We start from the raw sequence: 20,124 nt of genomic DNA, 5'->3' as shown, positions 1-20,124 counted from the left end.
GTAGGGAAAAAAAAGGAATAAATTAGAAATGGAAGAAATCAGAGAGAGACTCACTTCCAGGTTGGTTGGATATGTAATTTGTGTCAAGAAATAGGATAAATATAACACATTAAACAGAACCTAAGTAATCCTCTTCACAGAACTAGATGGCCAATCTATCATTGCCACCTCAGAAATATAATGCAATAGTACAAACTACAAGGAAAAATGCAAGAATAGATTATACCACTGACTAAATAAAGAACTATCACATGAAGACACAGATGTGTTCATATACATAAAAAAGCAGAAGCTAATTAACAGAACTACAATATTTAATACAATTTAGAGAACCTGAGAGCATATTTCTATAACGTCTTTGTGTACCATGGGATTTGCATTATCTGATTTACAAAATAATTGTTGTTAAGGATACTCACTTGAATAAAGACAAACAACCATGTAAATTTTTCATGAACAACCAAACAACTGAACAGATAGGAGGTAAGATCTGTCTGTAGATGTTGTTAAGTGCCACACGGGATAGACAGGCATTCTGACCAGGAAAGGGGGAAGGTTCCTTACTCATATAGGAGGGTCCAAAGGACAGACAGGCATCCCGGACAAAGAAGAGAAAGGTATCATACCTGAACAGGACTTTCCAGATGGATGGATGGATGGATGGACATCCCTAACAGAGGAGAAGATTCCTTACCCGGATGGGAGGCCCTGGGCAAATGGACAGGCATCCCGACTGGACATGTTTCTAGTACCATCCCTGGCCGGGATAAAAGAAGGGAAGGACTAATTCTGAGGGGTGTTTATTCCCCCCGGTGCTAGATGGCAACTGCCCTCGATATCGTCGTCCATTTCTGAACCAACAGGGAATGCCAGGAGTTGTAGTCCAGCAGCATAGCCCTGCCGGGGTCGTGGGTGCCACTAGAGGGCACTGCAGGGAAATGTACTCCCTATCATGTGGGACTTCCAGTGCCAGGACTACTGTGATTTCAATCAATTCCTCGAAACAGAAGCTTATATTCCACCACGTATTGTTGTTGGCAAGTAGGTATTTAGAAGCGTTTGCAAATAATAACAAAAGAACCTACTGAGATTGCTATGTAAGCATTGCTCTGTAGGCATTTACTTAACAAATAGGGAAAGTGTAAAGAAAGCCAAGGTGCTATTGAGCACAGTTTCCTATCCAATCAAAAGGAATTTGGAAACTGAAGTAAACTAACATGAAGACGTCTGGGAGACCCAAAGCCACAACAGAATAAGAAGAGAAGTCTTTAAGAGTCAACAGCTTGTGCTACAGGTGTATGTACAAAGCCACGTCAAAAATCTAAGGGTAGTCAACCCAGAGGCTGACACTTAATTCATAAAATATTATGGGTTGGTATATGTGACCAAAGGCAGAAAATTGCTAGGTAAAAACACTCAAGATATCACAATATTCTTGTTCACATAGGCCAATGTTCATATGATTGAATGGTTCCATAGGTTAAGGTGTTTGAAAAATGACTTGAAATTGAATATTTTCTGAAGTAATAAAGCTCCACTCCTTCTAAGTTAAGGAGAAAATCATTATATCAAATTACAAACAGACACAGTAGGAGTATTTGTGCTTCCTAAAATGCTGTTAAAAAAGGACATTAATGCTTGAGGCTATCTGTTGCAATGTCAAAACTCCACTGACAGGGTATGTCCACTTTTTTGCACATATTCCAGTTTCTTCTTTTCTAAATTCTAAAGTAGTCAGTGTTAGGTAACCTTTTATTAACTTTTGTAATTAATAAATCAACCCCAACCAAATAGCAGCACTCAATGAAGTGGCAGGCTGTAATAAACGAAACAAACAATTTACATATTTATAAGCCTGCTGATATTTCTGTAGGTATAATCTATAATCTGGTGCTCTCCTCTTAAGATAATAAAGACAATTTGAACAATAAATCTAACCACTGCAGGAAAGTGAGGCTCCTATATTGCTTTCAATACAACTGAATCAGATTGCTGGCACACATACTGGTTTTCCATGCATCTTGATCGCTTTGATGGAGAAAGCATTGGTTTACTCACAACTTAGCAAATTTACATGTGCATATATTGGGTTGCTCAAAGCACTTTTGGTTTGTTGGCACATATATTAGTTTTAGTACAACACGATCGGTTTGCCAAAAAAGTAATTGGAAAGTATTCTTATGCAGGTATAGGACAAAGTGAGCATTATCATTCAGCTAGGCTTTAATTGGCACATTAAGACAGCAGATCTAACAGAGATGCAGAAATCCAGCTGCACCCCTAACTTACATTCCAGAGTAAGTGGCTGAATTAGAGTTCATACAAGTATCAAACCTGTACTTATCTAATAACAAAAGAGTAAACTAGATATGAGCTGAGACATTTGCAGAGGCTCCATCAAGCATGAGGGTAACAAATGGACATCACCTTAGGCTTGTAACTGAAAGTTTCTGTTTGTGTTGAGCAAAATAGCACACTATATATGCAGGCCCTGCTTTTGTAATTGAAAGTGACTTTAGTCCAATTACCAGAGGTTACGCCTTCATTCAATACTACCAGCACTTATTTTCACTTCTCTAAAAGCTCAGTTTCTGAAAGCTGAGGACCTGCTCTCTGAAACCTAAAAGCTGATCCCTTATCTTTGTGGACCTGAAAGCTGAGATCCACTCTGTCAAGCCAAACTCTGTATCAATAACTGAATCCTGTCTTAGAAGACTGAGAAGCGCCTATGACTTCAAGAAGGGAACTTCAGAGTCTAAACTCTTGTACCAGAAAGAGTAACACTTTTCCATATGACATTGCAGAGGATGCAACAAAAAGTATAGCACTGAACTGAGAAAAGCAGAGCACATCACAAACAAAGGACCATGTAGCAAAGAATTCTCCACCTGAACTCGGATCAACAGCAGCAACAATTCAATGCAGCATCATATACCATCCTTAAAGAATTGGAATTACAAAACTGATTATCTGTGCTAAGATAAATTAGAACTCCAAAAACCTAGTAAACAACCAGTCTCTACATGTTATGTGTCTCAAAAGGTCCTGCAGCCTGTCATTGATGTTGATATATATGCAGTTATCATGTTTCTATAATCCTTCTGTTTATCAATAAATCACATTATTCTGTTTCTTAAAATGAGCGTGCTTCAGTTACTTTGATATAAGTTTAACAGCCGGAGACCCCCTCCTATAGAAAAGGGTGGGAAAATAAAGTAGGAAACCGTACCAAATTATTTAATTATATACTGGCATTGCCAAAAGCAAAATTGGTGATTAATTAACTGAGTTAAAATTCTCTCCTCTTCCTACACAGGTGAGCTATATACAGCTTTTATGTGGATAAAAAAACAAAGGAATGAAATTGTGAAATTAATGTAATTAGTTCACAGGAAATAAGCTTCATTGACATTTTTAAATGAACTATGATACTTTCAACTTCCCCACATTTTAAAAGACTTAATTTGTTACATGCAAAACAAAATGTATTGATTTGGAAATATTTTTGATAATATATTTAAATTTTATGTCATGTACTAACACAAATATTTGTAGACTATGATCAAAGTATCCCTATTTTAGTACTTTCATGATAAAAGTTATAAATACTTTACATGGTAATCAAAGTTCCTTCCTCTCTGCTGTGAGAATGGAAAAAATTGTGGTCTGTGAAAAATCTGCTAACATTAACATGGCTGCAAAAATTCTTATACAAATGCTCTTTCCACGTTTGGGTCTATTTTGGATTTCACAATGCTACAAGGAAAAACAAACACCTTGACATTAAAATTAAAAAGCACTATCACATGAGAAAAAGAAGTGCTAGAGTAGAGCTGCTACATTAACATTTATATTATGTATAGCTGTCTTCCCCTTTAAAAGCCTCCCTATCCCCTCAGTTCTGTTTTGGACTTGGTTTTTTGCACATCAGTGCTGTATTCACTTAAATGACTTTGCAGCCAGGAAATCAATTATACAGGTGGCTACCCCAAACCTTTCTATGACTCTGAGTCAAGTTTGTGACACCTTTAATAAAACAACATGAAATCTTACACATATAAGTTTCCTTTCTTTTTTGGTATTTAAGAATCTGTCTAGGTAACACAGCAAGTTTTTTCAACTTGTTCCTCAAATATTCATAAAGCTGCAGCCTTTGTTTATGAACAGCTATTAGATACACACTACTGACATTAATAACAATTCTACTTAATTCTGAACCCATTCTTACATTGAGTGTATATAACAGACCTTTTTGTTCTGTTTGTAAATAAGCCATCATAGTTACATTTATTAGGGTCCACAGACAATAAGGGTTGAACCAATTTTTGTTTATAGACATTTTTGCTTTCTCTATTTTTATGATTATCTTTCCTGTTTTTAAACATTACTCCTTCAAAGTGGAAAAACATGAGTGTTGAAACTTGTTATAAAAAATAAAACATGTTAAAAGGTGTCATTATTACTATTATGATGAATGATCTTAAGTGTGATCTTAAGTGCACTTAAAATTACAATATTTTTTTACAAAGGGTGTTTCTGAATAATTCCATATAGTACTGAATTCTTCCCTAACACTTACTTGCAGTATCAGCAAAAAATGCTGGTAATTAATGTGTGAGGAATGAATTGAACTGATCAAAATATTTGATGTACAGTACAATGACACGGCCAGTTTCTGTGAAAAAAAAAAAAAAAAACACCTACTTGCAGGACTCTACCTTGCGATTTTTGATTTCATATATATGGTAATTAATGTAATACTTTTACAATAAAGTGGAGCAGACTCAAATCCCTAATTAAAATTTCTTACAGTTTTTCATTTTTTCACCTTAACAAGTAAATATTGAAATAGATAAAAATTTTGCAAGTGGATAAGAAATTGCTTATGTACAGGACTAGAACTACGTAACTGACATTTGGGTTATTAGTTACAAGCAACTTGAGATATTTCATAGATGTTTTAATATTGTTTACTTCTGTTCTAGGTGGTTTGCACCTCATCATCACCATTGTAGGCAATTACAGTGGAACCTCAAGATACGATCACCTCTGTATATGAGAAATTCAAGATACGAGGAAAGTATGAGAGAAAAATTCGGATCTAAATACGAGCATTGGCTCACGTAACGAGCCACGAGCCAGGCTGTGGGTATGCATGATGCGTTTCCCGATCCGCCTTGACTCGGGGATTCACCCAAGCTGACGCTGCCCGCCCATCAGCTCACTCAGTGTTCCTTGTTCTCCCGTAGTGTGTGCTTGTGATTTCATTGTTTTTTTTGCATTTAACGTGAAAATAATTATTCCACGATGCCTCTCAAGAAGACTGTTGCCTCAGATAGTGCTGCAAAGAAAAAAAAGGAAGCCATGGCCGTTGAAATTAACTTACTTACTCCCAATTGTCTCCCTCAAGCCAGCCAGGACTCTTCATAAAGGTAAACTACAGTTATATTATTTAGCAGTGTTATTTATTAGGAAAATTGATATTTATGTTGATATTTTTGGGGGTGCGGAACGGATTAACTGGATTTCCATTATTTTCAAAGGGGAAGTTTGTTCTAGGTACAAGAAATTCGCTATACGAGCTCAGTGCTGGAACGAATTAAACTCGTATCTAGAGGTTCCACTGTATATCAGAAACAGAATCTCCATTCACCAGTAAAAACACCATTAAATACGTGACATTACTTTTTTTTTCTCAGCCATGATGACAAGATAAGCAACAGATAAAAAAAAAATTATAATTTTTGGGTAGAAAATCCCTTTAAGGTGCATGTGCCAGACTGCAATAAGAGGCATTTCTTTATTTACTTGGAAAATATTGCAACAAAAAAGATTCCAGAACTACGGGATGCTTAACAATGTCATAGTAACTATGAAATGTGTAAAGATGAACACTTAAAGTTCTGATTATGCATTGAATTATGTGAAAAAATGAGGGCTGAACATAAACACCTCCTCTTGTATGCCGATATACATTGGTTACAAAGGAGGACAGCTCTAAGGTATTTGAATTACAACTACTGGTGTTCATAGTGGTTACAGAAATGTGCCCCGATAGTGAAGTTAGTGTATCTGACCAAGATCCTTGCAATCTATATATATATAAAATCCCTATGTGCGTCCAGGTGTCCATGTGTGGGTGTCTTCTGGTAAAGTGCGCATGCGCGGGGCACGGTGTGACGCGCGATATTACTGTCAGAGAAAGTTAGAGGCGTTTTACGGAAATACAACCCAGTATTACTGCGAGAGGAAATTAAAGGTACACAATACAGTGACGCATATTACAGCCACATACAAGCCAGTATTACTGTCAGAGGAGATTAAAGGCATATTACCGACACGCACGCCTGTATTACCGCCAGAGAAAATTAAAGGTATATTACGGACGTACAAGCCAGCGGACGTACAAGACGGTATCCTTCAATAAGGGCGCGCACAGGCATCCTTCAATAAGAGCGCGCACAAAAAGGTAAGCCTCAAAAGGGCGACCTCAATTGGGCGCAGCAAATAAAGGCGCGCGTAAATAAAGATCTGCACCTTTGTTGCTCTTCACATATTCCAGAGCCATTTGAACTAAATTATCTACGAACGCCTTTATTCGCCGCGCTCAAATGAGGTTGTCCTTTTGAAGCTCGCCTCTTTGTGCGCGCCCTTATTGAATAGAGCCGTACAAGACAGTATTACTGCCACAGAAAATTAAAGACACACAATACACGGCGGCAGCCCACGAAGAACGGTCAGCTCAGCAAGTAAACATCAACAAAAGAAAGGCTGAAAGAAAGAAAAATACGACCAACAAAAAGAATGAGGTCAAAGACCCTTGCCATTTAATATAGACTGTTCCTACTAATGTTTATGCACTACTGTTCTAGCGCCCGTTATTGTAACGGGCTAAATGACTAGTCTTTAATGTTTAAATTCCCTTATATAGCTAGATTCTTGTTTTGATCTCAATGCTGCTTAGACAGGCACTAATTCCTGCCAACTTTAAAATGAATAAATGTAAATAAATCAATGTACTAAAACACTAAAGAAAGTATTGGCTGTTCTATTCCTTAATAAACATAATATTTTGAAAGAATCACAACACATAACACACTAAAGATAATCATGATATTCAAAACAGCTCCTATTACAGATTCATCAGAGAGAAGTATTAAAATATACCTCATCATTTGTGCAGTTCTTTCAAGGTTGGGAAGTGCACTTTTTTCAGGCAAATCTGAAGAATGAGGATGACTTATTTCATGATCTGTAAGAGAGGATCAAAGAAAATAACATGAAGCCATATTATAGTAAGCCTCTTTGCAGACATGAGAAACATATTTTTCTTACTGGCTTGTGGTGAAAGCTATTTTGCTTGCAAGGCATAGGAAGGTATAAAAATCAGTGCTCATGCTGACCCCTGTCCACCACCAAAAGCATCTACAATGTGTAATGGAGCAATGGAAGACGGTAGCTTGGTTTGATGAATCACAACCTTTTTTTTAGATCATGTGCATAGCTGGGTACATGTGCATTGTTTACCAGGCGAAGAGATGGCAGTATGATGTACTATGGGAAAAAGGCAAGCCGGTGGAGGCAGTGTGATGCGCTGGGTAATGTTCTGCTGGGATAACTTGTGCCCTGGTATTGATGTGGAAGTTACTATGACTTGTACTACCAACCTAAAAGACTGATGCAGACCACATACACCTCTTCAAAGCAACAGTGTATCCTGAAGGCAGTGGCCTCTTTCAGCAGGATAACGTGCCCTGCCACACTACAAACATTGTTCAGGAATGGTTTGAAGGACATGACAAAGTGTAAGGCGTTGACATAGCCTCCAAATTTCCTATACCTCAATCCAATAAAGCATATGTGGCATGTACTGGAAAAACAAGTCAGACCCAGCAGGACCCAAATGTGTGATATCTATTAATTTCAGGTAGAGTTAAATATTTTACTCTACCTAGGTTTAGGAATACTGTACTCCATTTCGCATGTTGCAGTGAGGAACTGCTCGACTTGGCTGAAAGAGCTAAAAAACATTTCACTTCAGAAGTACAAATTTTTAACATGAGAACCAGGATTTCACCAAGTTGTACAGTCTATGAGATAGTCCAAAATGAACAGCAGCAAAAAATATCTTTTTTCTTTTTTCAAATATCCCAGCTTCCTAGCATCAGCTTGCAAAGAGCAGTATGTTGCTCTGCTGCAGACTTTCTATTGGTTTGGATAAGCTATGACAACTGCACTAGATTTAAAAATATATCTTCTGAGTCAGCATGATCATTATTGGATGAGATTGAATGAGATTAAAACACTGGAGAAAATACCCAAAATAACTTAATAAAGCTGTTATAGGTTTATATATGATTTTAGCATTGAAATGCACAGTAGTTTTCTGTCAGATCCACATGATGACAGCATATTTCTCTACCCTATTTACTGAAACATTTTACTGCAGCGCACTCAGGTGTGGCAAATGACAAGTATATTTAGCAGACTAATTGATAGTATTTATCTGTCCTAGCCAAAGAAATATTGTGGCTGTAACTTTTGTCCCAACACTGCTCATTAGCATGAATTCCTTGAGTTATTCAATGTCACATCACTAAAAGAAGTTAGACATCTAACTTAGTGTAACTGGACTATTTACAGTACTGATGTCTTGTCATGAGCTACAGTTCCACAGCATTTCCTTTTCAGGATGTTTGTTGTGGGGAGAGCTTCTGTTCTCTTTCTCCAATGTAGACCCTCATTCTCATCTGAGTTCACCTCTGTGATAGCACGTCTTTATTTGAAAACTAACTGTATCAGATTGGGGGGACTGTGAACGTGACTGAGAAAACAAAAGTGAATAATGAAACAAAGTACTAACTTTTACAAGTACCACAAATTTACAAGAACTGTTACAAACTCAAATAAATGAAATGTATGTTTTTATTCTATCGTAATAGTAATAATAATGGCTGCTCACTACTCAAAACAGTTAATGCGTGAAGGACACAGGATCGAACCTACAACAGCAGAACTTGGAGACAGCATGTATGCTTGCGTGTGTCATACCCTATCCCAATTTCTTTTACTTTGGTTAAATTCTAGAAAAAAAAACACACTTGTTTTGTTATATCTGTGTCTTTTGTGAAAGTGTTTATTTGATATTTGGACTTCAGTTTTCATATATTATACACTTCATGTCAGCATTTTACCAGTTATTAGTAGAACATGAGAAAAGTTTCTGCTCTAGTTATGTGTGTTGAACATTTCTTGCCTTGCATTTCCTATCATCCGACATTTACACAGATCGTTGTAGACATGGAACACATATGAAATGTACTGTATGTGTTCCAAATAACAATATATTATTTACCCTATACAATTCCAGGCACCTCATGCCCAGATAAACATACTTGAGCTGAGAGAACTTCAGCTGAATCATTTGCAAAACAAAAGATGCTGATGAGGAGGTACAAGGGAATTTAAGGTGGCCCGGGATTATGAGATTTTTGTAGGCTTCAGGGATTCTAGTGTTAAGCTTACTGCAGTGTCCTCTGTAACTTCATAGGGAAAAACATTCTTTTTGGCTCAAGAATATAGATGTTTAAGTTTCCGTCTTGAAATAATGGCTGCTACTCAGTCATTAACACAGTGCTTGGCTTGGCACAATGGATCTCAGCTTTCAGATTGCCCAAAGAAGGAAGCAGTTCATAAGCTTTTAGGTTTCAGAGAGCAAACAGGTTTCAGAGAGTGTAAGAGAAAATCTTTCAAACATAGTAAAGGGATGAGTGTAGCTGGTTTTTTGAAGGAAGATATAACCTGTGGTGATTGGATTAACAGACTTCACTCTTTCCATTCTTATTTGGATAGCTTAACTTTTGAAAACCTGCAAAAAATGATAGACATGGAAAATTCACTCCTAGTAAATTAACTAAATTGAAAAGAGTAAAATTATCTTTATTTGCATTCATCTACCTTCTTTTCCTAGGGGGCTCTGCACTCTGTTCGCTTCGCTCGCCAACCCCAGGCCAAGCCACTTCACGGTTCTACCGCTCACGTATGGGTAAGCGGATTTACAATTTAAACAGACTGTTATATTCATGGGAACTGTTACATATGCATAATAGAACTAACTATTTTACATTACAGCGAGTAATTAACCATAGTAAAAAATAGTCAAACGTAATAAACTGAAAGAAAACATATATGCTTTTGCAGTTCAAAATAAGCCAATTATTTATTTTTTTTCTCACTACCTGTAAAGCTTGTGCTTCTTCGCCTTATTTACATTGAATCATATTCTGACCTGGTAAACTAATTGGTAATAATTCAACAGACTGACTTCAACTGTGCATTGGCAATTCCATTAAAAGCCACCTCCTTTCCATTGCAATGTCGTACCGAGTATCTAAATATGCTTGAACTTCATCTTGAGACTGTTTGTTGGATACATTCACGAGTACTCTATCATGCCCTTTATGAATGTACTTGTAGATGTACTTAATACTCATAACCGATGCACAATACTCGACATTAATATGACCATCGAATCATTTGAGAAAATATGGGTTATACAGAACAATCATTGAATTATCTATCATCTCAATTTTAACAACTTTCTTTCCGTGATATGTGTGTTGTTCGTGACGATTATCTTTGCGTCGATAACCAGGAAAGCCGGCCTTAGTCATATCTGTTGAATTTACGAAAGCTTTAGGAAATTTCTTTAAACACCTTTTTGCTTTTGAGTCCCAACATACTGAATCTTTTAAATGAGGTCTGTGAGACATGTGTTTAATGACATTGTACAATAATTCAGGATAGGTTTCTCTTTTTGGAATTTCTGCACAGACAAAACGATCTACATCATTAGGAGATAATCATTTATTTTGCAAAGTAACCAATACATGCATGTGAGGGTTTTGCAGATATATTTCGTGTAAAGTACGATACTTTTGGACATATGGATTTGTATCCATTATTGGCTGTAGAATTTCTAATACGTCCGATCGTTTAACTCTTTCAATTCTATTTTGCATCGCTTCTCCGTGATCATAAATATAAACCTGAACGAATTGTGTTTTTTTTTAAATTACACTTATAGTAGCTTTAATTGTTGTGGGACATGAACGCGACTGAGAGAACAAAACTGAATTAAAGAAATTAAAAAAAAAAGTTAACCTTTAGATGTACCATACATTTACACTGGCTGTTACAGACTCAAATTACATGTATGTTTTTATTGTATAATAGTAACAGTAAGAGCAGCTCACTACTCAAAACGTTTATTTTGTGACTCAGCAAGGCTCGAACCCGTGACATATTGAGTATGAGTCAGCAGTTCTTTCCGCTGTACTACACCAAAGCCTGTCGTGACTCTGAAGTACACTAACCTGATTTCTTTTTCTTTGGATATAGTCTTGAATAAAAGCGCACTTGCTTTGTTATACTTGTACCTTGTATGAACGTGCTTATTTGATATTTGGACTTCAGTCTTTACACATTATACACTTCATGTCAAAATTTTGTCATTAGTACTAAACCATGAAAAAAGTGTGTCTTTTAGGTATGTGTTCAACATTTCTGTCATGCTACACTTACATAGATCTTTGTAGACACAGAACACACATGAAATGCATGTGTTCCAAATAATGATATATTATTTACACTATACAGCTCCCGGGACCTCACTCCCAGATAAACAAGGCTTGAGCTGGGAGAGCTTTTTGTCTTTTCTGCGGCGGTGGGAGGATGGGACAGTAGGCTGCTTACGCTTATCGACACATTTACAACACAAAAGATGCTGATGGAGAGGTGTGAACAGATTTAAGATGGGCCGGGTTTACGAGTTTTTTTGTAGGCTTTGGTAATTCAAGTGTTAACAGGCGTGTGCCACTAAAAAGCCCAGCAGAATGAGCAATGCTCACTTTGTCCTATAGTACCAAATTTGCCCTCTACTTTTTTATTTTTGTTATTGACACAGGGTCCTCAATAACAAGAAAAAAGGAAAGGTGTGTCATATAGATTACAGTAGCTATGGCAGGTGAGTACATTGTTCTTCGATGAGGAAAAAGTGTTATTTACAAAAAAGCTAGATATATTCAACTCTAGTCTTTACACATCATTTCCCTTGCATGGTCCATAAGTGCTGATGGTGATAGATGATGCATGCAATTGTTTCATTCATAAAGAAGTTATTTTATTACTAAAGAAATTTAAAGGTGTGCTATGCAAAATGTAAAAAGTCAGTACAGTGATACCTTGAGATACGAGTGCCCCAATGTACGAGTTTTTTGAGATATGACCCGTCACTAGGTCAATTTTTTGTCTTGAGTTACGAGCCAAAATTGGAAATACGAGCCATCAAAGAGCTTGTCCCCGCACATTCAGAGGAACTGACGACAGAGGAGTTGATGGAACTACATACGCAGCAACATACGGAGGTTCTGCAGGAGATCGGTATCCGGGAAGAGGTTATCTCTTAAAGTGAGATAAAGGAAGTGTTTGCAATGTGGGGAAAAAGTTTCGAACTTTAAAGAAAAGAAACACCCTGAAAAAATTACAACTGATCATACAGTGGCGCTATTTAATGACACTTGCCTAACGCCTGACTTTATTGAAATGAAACTGAACTTGCAGCGGCGCTATTTAACGTCACTTGCCTAACGCCTGACTTTACTGAAAAGAAACTGAACGTGCAGCTGCGCTATTTAATGACACTTGCCTAACGCCTGACTTTACTGAAAAGAAACTGAACGTGCAGCCATGCTATTTAACACTAGAATTACCAGAGCCTACGAAAAAAGTCGTAGATCCGGCCCACCTTAAATTGCTTCTTAAAACCATTCTCACCTCTCCGCCAGCGTCTTTTGTCATCTAAATGTACTGATAAAGACAAGCTGCAAACAGCCGGCTATTCCATCCCCCCACCGACTTAGAACGTAAACGAACTTTTTCCAGCTCATGTCTTGATTGATTATCTGGGAGTGAAGTGGAGTTTTAGAGTGGAAATAATAAATCGTTATTTGGAACACACGCATTTCATGTGTGTTGCGTTTCTACAGTAATCTGTGTAAACATATTGTTAAAACAGAAACTTTTTTTATATTCTAGTAACAAAATGTAGGCATAAACTATATAATGTATGAAGCCTGAAGTCCAAATATCAAAGAAACACTTTCACAAAAGGTACAAAAAAAAAGCCACTGCCAAAAAATGCCGCCTTAGTGTGCGACACTGACACTCATTTACTATAACTGCCGCCGTGGCTCAACAGTATCAGTTGCTGACTGGCAATCAGAAGGTCACGAGTTTGATTCTGCTTGACTCCCTTTTGTGAAGTGTTCTTATTTTTACTGTTTTAGAATAAAAAGATACATTTGATTTCAGTCTGTAACAGCCGGTGTAATTTATAATATTTGTAAAGGTTAGCTTTATTTATTTATTTTTTTAAATTCACTTTTCATTCTCTGTCGCGTTCAGGATCCTTCCCTAGCCCACCTGACACTGCTGTTATCACATAAAGACGCTTTAGTTCTGCAGTTTATCATGATACATACGACCACGTGTTTTTTTCCCACAATCTTGCCAGCCTCCACATGTTGCTGTATGCTGTTTCTTTTGTACTCCACGACATGCAGAGGAAAGCATAGTAAAGAGCAGTCACTTCAGCGCTATATGCAATCATTAGACACTCCCCATCTGACACTGCTGTTTTCACATAAAGACGCACTAAAGCTCTGCAGTGTACTTGTGACTGCATTGTGATACCAATGCTTGCGAACTGAAGTGTGTGCATGCACTTTTCGTGGCATTACACGCGTATTTTTTGAGCATGCCCATGTAGCTCAAACATAGGAACGTATGTTGATGTAAAAGTATAACAAAACAAGCGCACTTTTATTCAAGACTATAACCGAAGAAAAAAGAAAGCAAGTTACAATAGGCGGTTGATATGACAGCTTGCGTGGTGCAATGCTAAGAACTGCTGATTTCCACTCTGTACTATATAACTGTTAACATTTGAATCTGATGATTGCATATAGCGCTGTCTTATTCAGTGTGCGCAAGAACATGCAGGTGGCCAGTTGCTGTGTGCTACAACGCACATTTTAAAAAAAGAAAGAGACAAATATATGTGACGTTTTGAAGAAATCATTTTATGCCGCGAATAGTACCAATCAGAAAACATTGTCAAAGTAATGCAATATTATTTGAAAACGAACAGCGTCAGGTTGGGTGTGAAGTTATACTGGCGCTGTTTGAGTCAGAGCAGAAGCGGAATAAGCTGAACAAGCTCCTGTTCTGACTCTAAGTAAAAAGCATGAATTAATCAACAGAAATAACCGCGATCGACATTTTAAACTTAACGATTTACAGTGCATACCAATTTATAAATTTTATGTCCATTAGAGGAAAAAAAAAACACTTTCTCCAAAGCTGGGAATCGAACTCGCGTCTCTGTAGCATGGCAGGGTTGCTGTGGTCCAAGTCAGCAAACCTCAGCGTTAAGCCACGGAAAGAGCTGTAGTATCCTTGAACCTTTTGTGAAAGTGTTTATTTGATGTTTGGACTTCAGGCTTCACACATTCTATAGTTAATGCCTACATTTTGTACCATTTATTACTAAAATATGAAAATGTTTCTGTTTTAGCAATGTGTTTACACAGATTACTGTAGAAACGGAACACACATGAAATGCGTGTATTCCAAATAACGATCTATTATTTCCATTCTAAAACTCCAGCAGTTCAGTCACTCCCAGATAATCAAACAAGACATGAGCTGCGAAAACTTAGTGAACGTTCTGCGACGGTGGGGGATGGAATAGCCGGCTACTTGCTGCTCGTCTTAATCGGCACATTTAGAAGACAAAAGAGAGGTGAGAACGGTTTTAAGGTGGGCCGGATTTACGAGTTTTTTCGTAGACTCTGGTAATTCTAATGTTAATGACACTTGCCTAACGCCTGACTTTACTGAAAAGAAACTGAACGTGCAGCCGCGCTATTTAATGACACTTGCCTAACGCCTGACTTTATTGAAAAGAAACTGAATGTGCAGCTGTGCTATTTAATGACACTTGCCTAATGCCTGACTTTACTGAAAAGAAACTGAACGTGCAGCTGCGCTATTTAATGACACTTGCCTAACTCATTTCAGAAACATTCTAAAGGGGAGGACTAAGCAAAGCTCCTTGGGCAGGTTTCTATTGAAACACCCTGCGAATGAAAGTGATGAAAGCGTGGCAAAAAAGAAAAAAAACTAGTGAAGAAGAAAATTAAGTTAAGCAAAAGTGAAGTGAAAGAAAAAAACATTACAATATGCCAATCGGCTTTGCCAATGTCTGTTTATTTCTTTAGATTCTCTTTTATGTATTAGGTTTTATTTTGTTTGTATACAATATTTGTTCATTATAAATACATTTTTCTTATGTTGAAAACATTTAACAAAAAATTGGGGTGTTTTTTTTGGGGGCTGGCACGAATTAATCTCATTTCAATTAATTTCAATGGTGAAAATTAATTTGAGATACAAGCATTTTGACTTACGAGCTCGGTCATGGAACGAATTAAACTTGTATCTCAAGGTATCACTGTACTATAAACAAGATTAAACCCCAGTCTACTGTCGACCTCATATGAATTCCTTAGCACTACTGTTTATAAAGTTGTAAAGTTTAAAAAAAAATAAATAAAAAAAAACGCCTTACCGAGCTGCTCTTTAGGATTATTTCTCATTTTATCCCACTCAAGAATTGTAGTTTTGGGAAGGCCCACTTCATATGCTTCCATGTATTTTTCCTTTGTAAACGTTAAAAGCTTCTTTAAATCATTCACTTGAATGTATGCAGGTTTCCCATTTTCTTCTCTGTTTCCTGTTAATAAATAAAATTAAAAGAGATAACTTATAAATATTAAACCAAAACATTACAAAGTATAGTTAATATGTTGAGAAAAATATCTAAATTTAACTTTCTGCTTGAATCTTATCCTTAGCCAGTAATAATGGCAAAAGCTAAATATCTATCTATTTTTTGTTATTAATGTTCTCAGTTATGCTTGGTGTCACAATCACTCCTAATCCATTAATAATTTCTGTGTACTCCAATATAGGGTTAAAGTGCATAGGGATGAATCGATTGTAATATCATATACTAAACTACTAGTATGCAGACTTGTCTTAATTAACTGGAGGAATTCCAACCCACCTTCTTCGTATTTCTATTTTTCTTTTCGTTTTCTATGTACTGATATTGAAGTAAATGGTCATTTGTGTTATGTTATTATTATTTGATTGAGAAGCATGTCATTGTAATGTTCTGCTTTTTAAAAATCATATAAAAGAGATTTAAAAAAGGTAGAAATGGATAAAACAGTAAGTAACTTGGGCTATTTGTGTGTTTCTATGCACACCTCCTGGAGGCCAAAGGTTACTTAAGGTTACACAAACATTCTTCTGTGTTTAAAAAATTTATGAATGCAAAAGAAATGCCTAAAGGTCCATGTGGTAAAATGACAGGTCCAGTGTCTTATAATTAAATCTTGAATATAATAAAGAAGTGTCACCCCCAGTGGTGCCCTGCCTGGCATTTGTTCCTGCCTTGTGCTGGCTGAGATTGGCTCCAGCAGACCCCCGTGACCCTGTGATAGGATATTGCAGGTTGGAAAATGACTGACTGACTGACTGTCACCCCCAGTGGCTTAGAAAAAGCGGTCTGAGGGCCACCAGAGGGTTGTGGGAAAGGGCTTCCCTTAGATTCCAAATTTACATGATGGGCAGACACACTCAGGTAAGTGTTACAGGTTTCTGTTAGGCTAAATGTGCCCAGAACACTGGACCCAATGTTATCAGCTCAGTGATTATTAGACAGATATTAATAGGATTTGAAAACTTTTCTTAAATTCACTGATGAAACATGCTGCTCTGGACAGATTGTAGAATTGGGATTGCTTGATTTACTTAGTGGATTGTGCTGAAACAGATGGAAAAAAAAAAGGAACGGCTGTTTTTGAAATGGAAGGACAAATTAACTGAAAGGCATGAGAGAATGCTAATATTCAGCCCTCAAAGAGTTTTTTTCCAAAAAACAGTTTCTGAAAAACAATGGTTTCACACAGAAAAACAACATAAAACATCTGTTGCTGCATGCTGTGGCTGCCAGTTTGCCAAGAATGTGCAGCAGGCTGTCTTCACGTGGCTGGGGCAGCAATAGCAGTGAACATAGTCACAGTGGATTGCAATGTGGTTTCTACCTCATACCATTATGTGGCAGTTCTACCTGGTGAACATTGTCAGTACCACGATTAGCTGGAGACCAATCAGCTGAAGCTGGAACCTCGCATTCGTTTTCGATCACTTGTATCAAAACAGGAGTCCGACAAGTCATAGTCCAGTTCAGAGATAATAGGCAAAAGTTGTCTGCGGCATATTTTGCTTTGCGTATTTGCTTTGATCTCTCGCTAGATATCAGTCCCATTTTTGCCATTGTTTGCGCCTTGCTACTCACGCAAGTGCAGGAAATCTCGGTCAAACCAATTAATTCCTTCAGGCAACAAGTTTCCAACTAAAACATAACAGTTGGTTTTGTCACAGTTTACAGTTGATTACCATCGTCAGCTACTCGTTTTGACAAAAGTCGACATCAGCCCTGAAAGAGTTAAGGTAAGGACGGAGGTATAGGAGTATACCTGTAAATCAGGTAAGTTACAAAAGCAAGTCAAAACAGGCAAAGAAACTATGTATGCATTTTAAACAAATGTAAGGATGAAACACAGTCTGAGCATTATCTGGATGATGATTTTATTCCTTCTCTACCTTCTATTTTTACAGCACCTCGACCTAAGCTATATTTCAGGGAGGCCAATCAGAGGGATCCTTGTTAACTCTGGCCTTAGTTCCTACTCCTTCATGAAAATACCATTTCCAGACTGAGGAAGGTACAGTGTATATAAAGTATAATTAATCTATACTAATAAAAGGCAAAGCCCTCACTGACTGACTGACTGACTCACTCACTCACTCATCACTAATTCTCCAACATCCCGTGTAGGTAGAAGGCTGAAATTTGGCAGGATCATTCCTTACAGCTTACTTACAAAAGTTAGGCAGGTTTCATTTCGAAATTCTACGTGTAATGGTTATAACTGGAACCTGTTTTTTGTCCATATACTCTAATGGAGGAGGCGGAGTCACGTATCGCGTCATCACGCCTCCTACGTAATCACGTGAACTGAAAACAAGGAAGAGATTTACATCACGAGTCAAACGCGGTAACGAAGGTAAATGACGTTAATTGTTGAGTGTCTTTTAATACTGTGTAAGCATACATATTAACAAATGTGCAATTAAACGTGTGCATTTACAGGGTGATTTCTCAGGCTTAAAAGCTCGCCTTTTATTAAAAAGGTAAATGCAAACTGTTTTCATTCTGAAGGGCACAAACCACGTTACATTTCAGCCATTAAACGCGCAAAAATGTCGGTACACCAGATAAATAAGCGCAACATACTATCAGTTGTATTGTATGCTTACAATACATATGGAAATGTGTTAATCGTTAACTAATATTATGGGATGGTGTTTTTCAACTCGCGCCTTGATTTAAACGATTGCATGTCTTGGTGGGTTTGCGTAGCTTACTGTCAATATCTTTACATCTCTTTTTAAGACTTAATTTAAAAAGGTTTTCTTTTCTTCTTAATTAAAATTTAAAAGCAATACTTCACCGCTGCGAAGCCCCTCTAGCGCTGACGTCCGAGGTTCGATTACCGTAAGCGAGTGCAGTGAGTGTGTACGCCTGATGAGCCAAGAATAAGGGGGAAACACGTGTCGCGTACTCTTTGCATTATTTGACAGTAAACTATTTTCAACCATTCTATGATCTGCTTCTCACAAATGAAGGCACCGTGGCTGATGTTAGCTGACTTGCTGGCCAACCGTAAGCGTTACCTGGTAGGTAACCACCCACTCACTTCACTCCCTTACGGGAATCGAACCTCGGACGTCAGCGCTAGAGGCAAAGCCCCTAAAATTGCGCCACGGCGTGTGGTTCATTTATTTGACAGCATGTAGATCGGGGTAATTACATTCACGGCATTCGTAGTCTGATTCACAATCTGATTGTATGGGTGGTTACCTACCAGGTAACGCTTATGGTTAGCCAGCAAGTCAGCTCGAAGTGATCACTCGAGTGAAGGCAGCTTCACAAAAAAACAGATCCTTAACAAATTGTTATTGGTATATTTTCCCTCAATTTAAAAAGGTTTTCTTTTCTTCTTAATAAAAATTTAAAAGCAGTACTTCGCCGGTGCGAAGCGCGTGGATTTGAGCGACTGACGCATACAGACATATTCATGAGTGCAAGTACTTCGGAAAGAAAGCACCGTGTAAACCTAAAGTTTAAATTAAGTTCATAGACCTACAAAAGGTTGCCATTGATTTGAGGCAAGATTGCTTTTCTCCTGTACAACTATACGTTGCATTCTTAACAGTAAGCTTGGTCATATTACAACCGGAGTGCTGAACTGACAATGTGGTATACAAACAGAACTATAGCAATCGTAAAAAAAGAAAAAAAAAAATGCGAAGAACCCTTGGATTTAATAAAAAGGCTCCTTCCATGGCAAAGCAAGGAAAAAGGAAGACCTTATATGGCGTTCGTTTATAAAACAGCGGAAAAGCTGTGTTAAGGCTGCTTCACAAAAAAACAGATCCTTAACAAATTGTTATTCGTATATTTTCCCTCAATTTAAAAAGGTTTTCTTCTTAATTTAAATTTAAAAGCAGTACTTCGCGGGGATTTAGATATAGATCTATATATATACAGTAATCCCTCCTCCATCGCGGGGGTTGCGTTCAAGAGCCACCCGTGAAATAAGAAAATCCGCGAAGTAGAAACCATATGTTTATATGGTTATTTTTATATTGTCATGCTTGGGTCACAGATTTGCGCAGAAACACAGGAGGTTGTAGAGAGACAGGAACGTTATTCAAACACTGCAAACAAACATTTGTCTCTTTTTCAAAAGTTTAAACTGTGCTCCATGACAAGACAGAGATGACAGTTCTGTCTCACAATTAAAAGAATGCAAACATATCTTCCTCTTCAAAGGAGTGTGTGTCAGGAGCAGAGACTGTCATAAA

The 20,124-nt window shown here is 37.4% G+C and overlaps 1 protein-coding gene across 1 annotated transcript in view; it reads right to left on the bottom strand.

The window, feature by feature from the left end:
* The window catches only part of mtbp (MDM2 binding protein), a 134,296-nt gene that overhangs the window by 31,101 nt on the left and 83,071 nt on the right, over positions 1 to 20,124 (bottom strand). The window contains exons 14-15 of the mRNA XM_028817753.2: positions 15,692 to 15,856; positions 7,168 to 7,252 (exon numbers count right to left, since the gene is read on the bottom strand). Coding sequence (XP_028673586.1) covers positions 7,168 to 7,252; positions 15,692 to 15,856 — 250 coding nt within the window. The remainder of the gene's footprint in view (positions 1 to 7,167; positions 7,253 to 15,691; positions 15,857 to 20,124) is intronic.

The sequence above is a fragment of the Erpetoichthys calabaricus genome, chromosome 13, assembly GCF_900747795.2.
Source record: "Erpetoichthys calabaricus chromosome 13, fErpCal1.3, whole genome shotgun sequence".
NCBI classification, from domain to species: domain Eukaryota; kingdom Metazoa; phylum Chordata; class Cladistia; order Polypteriformes; family Polypteridae; genus Erpetoichthys; species Erpetoichthys calabaricus.
Note: the sequence above shows the minus strand (reverse complement) of the source record. Positions and strands in the feature narration are given on the sequence as shown.